The 9317-nt window shown below is 34.3% G+C and overlaps 2 protein-coding genes across 2 annotated transcripts; both read left to right on the top strand.

The window, feature by feature from the left end:
- The first annotated feature begins 3467 nt into the window (after positions 1–3467).
- LOC114720763 (glutaredoxin-C11-like) lies at positions 3468–4120 on the top strand. Its single transcript, XM_028906459.1, has one exon. The coding sequence runs from the start codon at positions 3525–3527 to the stop codon at positions 3831–3833; it is 309 nt and encodes a 102-aa protein (XP_028762292.1). The 5' UTR covers positions 3468–3524; the 3' UTR covers positions 3834–4120.
- Positions 4121–6737: 2617 nt separating this feature from the next.
- LOC114720764 (glutaredoxin-C13-like) lies at positions 6738–7502 on the top strand. The gene has a single exon (XM_028906460.1). The coding sequence runs from the start codon at positions 6910–6912 to the stop codon at positions 7210–7212; it is 303 nt and encodes a 100-aa protein (XP_028762293.1). The 5' UTR covers positions 6738–6909; the 3' UTR covers positions 7213–7502.
- The last annotated feature ends 1815 nt before the right edge of the window (positions 7503–9317 follow it).

Genomic DNA, 9317 nt, shown 5'->3' with positions numbered 1-9317 from the left:
GAGATCATATTTTGTAAGGGCTATAATTAGGGGGTGTTTGGGCAGCGAATGAATTCGTAAAAGTACTTTTAAAATCATAATTTTGAGAGATATTTCATAACTCTCAAAAGTACTTTTCAGAAGTACTTTTCCACAAAATAAGACAAACTCATTCGTATATTTACTTCATAAATTGTAAAAATATTTTTAAAATTATAGTTTGGTTTTTATCTAAACACCCATTGATCTTACCCAAACACTTTTTTAATTTTGGCCTGTAACCGGCTTTCCTCCTCGCCTCACCGTTCTTTTCCCCTGCACTACCCAAAATTACAACTTTTTGGGCGTAAAAATGGAGGTTCGGCATTTTTTTTTTCAAAGCCAATATCCATATATACACAGTATTTTAAAATAATTTTTAGTATACTTAATATTAATATTTTTAGGTGTCATGTGCACTAAAAATTATTTTAAGATACTTGATGTTAGTAAAAAATATTTTTGAGTGAAATATTACTGCCTACTACAAAAAATACTGCAAGTCCAATTTGTAAATACTGGATGCTACTAAAAAATATTTTAAAATGTCATATATATTAAAAATTATTTTAAGATACTGCGTACTACTGAAAAAAATTAAGTGATGAATATTGATTTGGAAAAAAAAAAATGACAAGCGTCCATTTTTTTTCGCACCCAACAGAGGAGGGGAAGAGGGCCGTAAAAGAAGAGGAGGAAAGCCGGTCCTGGTCTGGGAGAATCTGGTATCGGTCGGAAATTAATTTCTCAAATACCAAAATTAATTAAAAATCATTTTATTAATTTATACTGGATCCCACTCAAAAAAAAATGTAGAGAGAGGTCAATTTCTTTTAAGCTAATAAGGAGCCCATTATCACAAAAAGGGAGGCCCATTTTGTATAAGGGCTTAGATGGTTCTCTATTTACTAAAATAAGTATACCAAAAAAATGATTGACGAAAGTAAGAATTCCGGCTCATTTCAAATGTTTTCTTGCTTTTCTTTTTTCTCCCTTCTATTTTCTTGCGAGCAAAAGCAAGATAAAATTAGAAAAGAAGAGTTTTTACATAGATAAAAATTTAGGCACAGTTTTATATTTTCGTTTATTGAAAATTTTTCATAATATTATTTTAATAGATAAGCATATTACAATTTAGTATCATGCGATTAAATGTTACAATAAATTTTTATGCATAGTATACTTTTATCAAAAGATCATTCAAGAGATATAATAAATTATATCAAAATATAATTAGTTTTATAATATAAAACACGTGATTGAATGTCAAGAAACACGCCTCAAACCTTTTTATTTAGAAATCTTACTATAAAGTATGGGTTAAGATTCAATTTTATCCGAAAGCTTTTACATAAGAGTTATGGGTATCTAAAAAAAAATTTTTTAAGATCAATATGGCCTCAAAGGTCAAAAATATAAGAAGGAAGCAAATTCGCCCTAACCATTAAAAAAATAACATTGACCGTTAACGTTTTTTATGGGTATGGGTGAGATTATTGCTCCTTTTTTGACAATTTCTGGGCAATATTGATTCAGGGAGGGACAAAAAACCCTTCCTCCAACCAAAAAAAGAAAAAACTTCCCAATATCCACAGCTCTTGCATAAAAACTTTATGAAGCAAAATTTGACCTTAAACCGAAGACTATAAATAAAAAAAAAAGATCTTATCAAGAGTGTGACTCTAAGTATAAATTCCAAGGTTTCGAATGGCATTATATTTCCCTATTGAGTTTGTGTGCGGTGACGGAAGGAATATCTAAATATGTAGGATTTCAAATTGAGTTTCACTATTAGAGCATGTTGCAGCCCATCACGGTTGGGAATATTGAACAGTAAAAAAAATTATACCTTATCCTTCCATCAAATCATCTCTTTCAAGTTGACATCCATTTCCGCTGAATAATTTGGTGCTTTCCATTCTCATAAATGATGTCAAAGAACCCTTACGTTCTGGATATGCTTCCTCACATATATATATCCCACGATTCTCAATCACGAACCTCAAAATGATTAAGCCAACCGGGGGGGAGAAAAAAAAAGGCCTTTATACTCGCAAAGTTATTATAAACTCATCAACCCCAAAAAAAAAAAAAAATCAGTCCATATCTAATCGGGATGACCATCCCATGTTTTAGAGTTCAGTTTTTCTAAGTTGTCCAGACGTTCTTGCAGTCAAAAGAGATAAAAATATGGCCGTCAGTATTCAAATCCTGCCGAAAGTTTGATAGCTTTAAACTAAAGTCAATTCCGATCCCATACATTATTATATAAGCTGTGAGTTTTATATTATATTTTAATTTAATGATTTGATTCTCCCAAGTTGAACAGTGTACGTGCGCGTGTGTGAGAGGGATTTGTTTTCATACACTCCTTTTTCTCTGCATCTCTATTTAATTTCAAACGATCAAATTAACTAAGTCAGTGATCAGAATTTACTGTAAGAAATTCTAGACGATTCTTGTAACTTCATTACTAAACAATTACCAGTACTTCTTTCTTAAAAAAAATATTTTCTGGGATTCCATGAATCTGATGCGAGAGACGAAAGGAGCAGTGGGACAGGGATACATTGGATAAACTCTATCTTTCTCCGGATGACGAGCCACGCAACCCACAGAACCATTCAGCAGAACCTGCATAGCTAAGCTAGCTTGGTGTTATATGGTAAGAACACATGTCAATAATGTGTGAAGATCACCAATAAATCACCCAATATATTATCTAAGGTTAAAGAAAACAGTAGCATAACCATCGTTTTCTTTATTGATTCTCTTTGTTTCGTAATTTGTTCTGGTTCGTTTCCCTTTTAATGAGATATGGGATGCTGATCTATCTACGAGAGATATATATAGCATGCAAATGATAGGCTTAGCTTGGACTTTGTAAATATAAAGGTTCCCTCCCTCTTCTAGGCCTTTGACTTTGGCCATGTATAATTCCCTATTGGATATTGGATTCCACACTCTCAGTGGCAGATTTGATCGACAACGCAGCATTGTTATTTGATCTCAAACATGCTAGCATATACACTCATGTTACATAGAATAATATGTGCTTTGATGCTCCGAACTTGGCCGAAAGAGAGTTTTCCCCCCCATCTATATAACAATAATATATGCGTTGTTCTAATCCAAGGTTCTTATTCCGGCATTGATCTCTTTCTACCGCCACCCCTCAAGAACATTTCAATTATCATACACAGTAAAGCCTGAGATGCTAAAGCATCAACCTGTTCATTCCTGGGGTCACCATGATCAATTCTGCAGGGGCATTCCTCTTATCCAAACCATTATCGCGAAAGCTACTTTTCTTCCCTCTTTCTCTCTCCTATCTCTTTAACCGTTACTTAATGCTATCCACTTCCTCACACCAGCCCCTATAAATAGGATACATGCGCTTGTTTAAGTCCAGCACAGCTAGAAACACTCACCAATCAAGTTTCATATATATATATATATATATATATATCATTCTGCAGAAACTAGCCAGACGGCAGCAGGAAGGTATGGATAGAGTGAAGGATTTGGCGTCAAAGAAAGCAGCAGTGATATTCACCAAGAGCTCGTGTTACATGAGCCACAGCATTAAGCAGCTGTTCTACGAGCTAGGAGCAAGCCCTGCAGTGCATGAGCTTGACAAGGAACCGTATGGGAGGGAAATGGAGTTGGCTTTAAGGGCTCTGGGTTGCAACCCTTCAGTCCCTGCGGTGTTCATAGGTGGCAAGTTCGTGGGTTCTGCAAGAGACATCATTTCTCTTCATGTTGATGGCACTCTCAAGCAAATGCTCATTGATGCTAAGGCCATATGGTTTTAGCTACCCACTTGCACTACTACTCCTAAAGACTATATATACATAAAGAAGCCGAGCTCCGTGCACATAAATATATATATATATATATATATATATCTACGTCGTATATACTACTAATACCATATATGGGTCTCTGCAAGTATATACTATATCCATGGAGCTCTGTCTTGTAAGAATGTTTTAGAGTCAAGCTTAGCTAGGGACACTCTTGCTTTTTCTCGAGTGTCCCGTTTTGATTGTATGCAAAGACATGATACAAATCGATACAAAAACAGTGCTTTTTTTTTTTTTGGGTATATATTTTCTGCAAGTCAGATAGTAAGGTATAACTACTCTTACAGTCAATTAATTACTTGATGATCTCGCGCTAAAGGTGATATCGTTGAACAATGATATAGTTAGTATAATAATGCAGCTTTGAAGTCTTGAGATATTCATCTTTGATTATACTAAAGCCTTTAAAAAACATGCTTCAGCGACACACTTCATCCGACTTCATGCATTGTTCAATATGCCCACGCAATTATTAAGAGATGGAATAATAGCTAGTAGTCCTCAAATCACCTTTAGTAAATAATTATAAAAGGAATCTTCTGCGTCATCAAATATCTAGCCAATCTATGGAAAACATATAAAATACCATTTTTTTTAAGTGAGTAGTAAAGAGAAAAGTAGGTAGATGCTGTTCTTCACTTCCTAATTGGGGCATCTGGTGCAAGGGGATGGTCTTATTTAAATTCGTAGGCATGATTTCAATTTTTGTGGCTAAGCTTCAGAAAAAGAGGTGATGCTGGAACTTTTTGTTGTGTCTCTTTGTTTATTCTTCGATGCCCATAAAGCCCAATGACACGTTTCCCGTTCGACTTTATTTTCCTTCTACACTATAAATAGATATGATATATATTCAGGGCATCGTTTTATAAACTAAATTATCGAAAACCGAAAGCGTGAATGAGGACGAGGAAAAATCTTGGGTTACATTAAAATCGTCGGACTAAAAAGGAAATGTGTGTGTATTTATATATATTAAAAAAAAACAGAAGTTATATAAGTACTCAATGTTTTACTAGTTTAAGTGAAAAGACAATGTATATAAATCCCACTTAAGATATTTTTAATTTTCACGAAATATCTAAAAGAAAGGTCCAGTGAAAATTATACTGAGATTCTTCAAACTCTAATAACGACATGCATGCACAGCATGGATGATTTATATATCGTTGTGCATATACTTGATGTATATCGACGTACGGACAGAAAAATATAGTAAATAACAAGTGAAAAGCATATACGTGTTCAAAATAATGTTTGAATATTAGTACATACAAGTCTATAGACAATGTCTTATAAATAGGACTGGAGGTAATATATTGCTGTGTTCTAAATCTAATGGGTCTTTCTTCCTCAGAAGTATCAGTTTTTCGGTGCTCATGATTTATGCATCCTTTTGCATATACTCGATGTATGCACAACATGGATGATTTTAACCGTCGGAATTCTTTGAACTCTAGTAACTACATGCATGCACAGCATGGATGATTTATATATCCTTGTGTGTATACTTGATTTATATCGACATATGGACAGAAAAATATAGTAAAGAACAAGTGAGAAGCATATACATGTTCAAAATAATATTTGAATATTAGTACATATTACCTCTGGTCCTAATTACAAAATATTGTTTATAGTCTATAAACGAAGTCCTAAAAATAGGACCGGAGGTAGTATATATATTGCTGTGTTCTGAATCTAATGGGTCTTTCTTCCTCGGAAGTGTCAGTTTTTCAGTGTATTACATGAAATATTCATGTCCCAGATGATCAGGGAGGCTCTCTGAGTGGTAAGGAAAAACATACTTCAATTCATTAATTTGTGGGATCGTGTTATACGGTGAGGGAATTCATTCCCTCCTCTTCTCAAGGAAAAAGGGCTGTTGTGCTCTCCAACCCTTCCCTTTCACCAAAACAAGACCTTCCACTCCAGTCATACACGTGTAAGGTCATCCACAAATGGGAGTACACCATAATACACACCCACACACACAAACTCTCTCCACACATCATATATAAGATACATATCTTCCGAAGAATAAAGTTGGTCCCATTTATAAGGTGTAACGTCATCAGAATATCAAATGATTTTCCTTTTTATCCCTACAATTTAACAATAATATCGCAACTTATTAATGAACCAAGATTTTATAATCTCTTTCATACAAAGACAAAGGTGAATAGGGGTGTAATTGGAATACATGAATGTTTTTGGACAAATAAACACGTGCAACGTTTCCTAATAATCTGCATGAAAATGTCCAAAAGCTTCTTATAATAACGAATGGAGGGAATGTGTGTGTGTGTGTGTGTTTTGTAGCATCATCTTGGTAGAATCCCACAACCTGCTTGTGGGAGAGAAGGAATCAGGCAAGTTGTTTGAGTGCAAGTATAACATCTCAGTCACAATCTTTCTGCGTAAATATTCAAAGCAGTCGATATATTGAGAATCTGTTTGACCAACTATGGCCTAGAGTTTCTACTTTCCTTGCCTTTTCAGAGAGAGCTAGCATCGGTGAATAAGTAGTACACGTCTGCCATAAATTATAACTATGATTAACTAACTTGTTACATAGGAAAATACTGTTTTGATCATTCCGTGTTTAACAAACTAACCTCCAAACTATATGTCGTCTAGCAATGCGTGTAAATTGAGTGTGATCTCTTCAAGATTCCAACTGGCCTAGTCAATCAGATTCATATCAATGCTGATCTCAAAGGGTTTTGCTTTATACTACTGGAGCATCTAAATCACTAAAGCTGGCACAGCCTTTTACATGCTCTTCCGTTCAAAGATCCCTAAGTAGTCCCTATAAATAGTCTTGGACTCCCAAGTTTCCTCCTTATAGGCATTCAAATCCTGACCAAACTCAACCATTGGACCGACTTCGATTCGATAGGTGTGATGGTTTTCGGTTTCTAAGCAAGTGCAAAGATAACCTCCCATCAACTCACACCTACCTAGCTAGTAGCTTAGCTTAATTCTCCAATTCTAGGGTTTGTGTGAACATATTGTTAAAAAAGATATGGAGAAGGTGACGATGTTGGCGTCGGAAAAAGATGTGGTGATATTCAGCAAGAGTTCATGCTGCCTGTGTCACTCGGTGAAAGTTCTGTTTCAACAACTGATGGTGAGGCCCAAGGTTTATGAAATAGACCTTGACCCTGAAGGCAGAGAAATGGAGAAAGCTCTGGTGAGTCTGGGTTGTTCAACCCCTGTGCCTGCCGTTTTCATCGGAGGCATTTTCGTGGGCTCCACCAACCAGGTCATGTCCCTCCACCTCAGCGGAGCCCTCGCCCAACTCATCCAACCTTATAAACAAGCTTAACCCCCTTCACCAGTTCGCGCTGCACAATAACACACAAATATTCCCATCTACACGCGTGTGTGTGTGTTCCTCCTACCAATAAGCTCTCTGAAAAGTCTGTGTAGTATTCTGCGTTTTTATGTTTGATTATATATATATATATATATATATATCACTTTCTCTGTAGCAATTTAGCTATAGTTTAATCTCTTGGTATATTATATTCTATATGGAGTTTCATTTATAAATCCTGAAAGTTGCACCATTATATGTTTATGTAATCTCAAGAAGCTCCGCCTCTTCTTCGTTTACTTTCCTTCTCTACCTGTTTTCGGTAATAAATTAATGACTTGGAAGTATCTAGTGTGAGCTTCAAATCATGACATGTAAATATCTCCGAAGCAAATATGAACAAAGGGGGAAAAAAACAAGCGGTAAGAAAACACATTAATTAAAAGATTGATTGCAGTGCAAATGCAGTGATATAATCTTCACTCCGTGTATTAGGGAACCAGTTTCGGTGCCCATATCACTTTGATGAGCACCTTAAGCTCATCAGATCTATATTGGTTATATCTCATTTGGATGGTCCAGATTTATTTTTTTAATTTTTATTTATTCAATGATTATTTTAATATGTATAAAATTTAAAATAAAAATAATCTCTTAACTATCATTCTTTCAAAATCTGATAAATTTAGAGTTTTTATCAAGATGATGAGCGCTGAAACTGGTTCTGTGTATTAGTAAATAACATTAAGCAGCTGAAACGGTATTAATAGAGTATGCCTTGTTAATTAACTCTACAATATCCAATCACATCTTTACAGTGATGAATTGCAAAACTTAACATGTTCTGGTAGCTTAATAAAGACCGGGAAAACATATTTTTCTCCCATATCTTTGGAAAGTAGAAAAACTACTAGAACAATAAGGTATAGGGCTTCTTTACTGATGATGGCCAGAAATTGCCCCGAAAAAAAAATAATAATAATAAAGAAAGCGATTTGCATAAGCCGAAGAATATTGAAGTCCTAAAGGATGCTTGATGAATTATGAACTACTTTATCCAATCTTTCTGCGTTGATCGTGTGCTGAAAAGTTAGTAGGGAAATTCGTATATTTTCTCTGCACACACAAGGTGCGGCCAAGAGATTCTTCAGCTTTATCCCCATCCCATAAAGAAGGGTATCGCATTCTTCGCTTTTCTTTCAACTTCCATTTACTTATTCTCTTCCCGTCCCCGCTAACCCCACTCAATATTATGCTGTTACAGCGTTACTGAGGTGTTTATTAGGGCTCGCCATTTAAGAAAAATGCGTACAATATTCAATAAAGAGTGCTTAATTAATGACGTAACTAACAAATTACCGGTTATTATATTTATGAAAATGCTATCAACATGCTGTTGAAGTATAAAATGACCTGCTTCAAATTACATGTTAAGAGAGAGATTATTGACACGTAATATAGTATCAGGTCCCATTTTATTACGAGACCTGGCTGATATGTCACAAGTGCTGGCTCCATAATTTTGTACTATAATTCTCTAATTACCACCATCGATTCTTAGTATAAAAACTACTCTTCCGATCTTTAATAAAAGATCTAATTAATTAATTTAAGTAGATGTTAGTTAAATTAATAAATATGACATGTTTTTCCTAAAACACTTTAAACATATTTCTTAATTCCATTCCTTCCTCTCCTAAATAATTATTGTTAGGAGAATGTCAATAGGGCTAATTTGAAAAAAAATTAATAAACATGTAAAATAAGTTTTATATATAGAACCAATATCAACTCCCTAATTAGCTTCTATATTGAGGACCAGAGGAGTAGTTGATTAATTTGAATAGATTAAAAATGTTTGTTAAGTTAGTTATTGTAATAAATATGAATTATCTCTCCCAAAATATCCTTGTTAATCATGTGTATTAGATATTTGATAAAACTTTTAACATATGCAGGAACTATAAGGATTGTTTTGAAAAAATAAATAAATATGAAAGACAAAATAAATTGGTGTCTTATATTTAAGATCAAATTGAATGTTAAACTACCTCTTACATTAAGGACAGAAGGTAGTGCTTTATAAAACATCAATACTGATCAGTTACATGTTT

This window comes from Neltuma alba, unplaced genomic scaffold (genome assembly GCF_004799145.2).
Source record: "Neltuma alba isolate B1F8T4 unplaced genomic scaffold, ASM479914v2 tig00011997_pilon, whole genome shotgun sequence".
Lineage (NCBI taxonomy): Eukaryota > Viridiplantae > Streptophyta > Magnoliopsida > Fabales > Fabaceae > Neltuma > Neltuma alba.
Note: the sequence above shows the minus strand (reverse complement) of the source record. Positions and strands in the feature narration are given on the sequence as shown.

Coding starts and splice junctions, on each gene's coding strand:
- LOC114720764 (XM_028906460.1), top strand. CDS start 6,910: ATGGAGAAGGTGACGATGTTGGCGTCGGAAAAAGATGTGGTGATATTC.
- LOC114720763 (XM_028906459.1), top strand. CDS start 3,525: ATGGATAGAGTGAAGGATTTGGCGTCAAAGAAAGCAGCAGTGATATTC.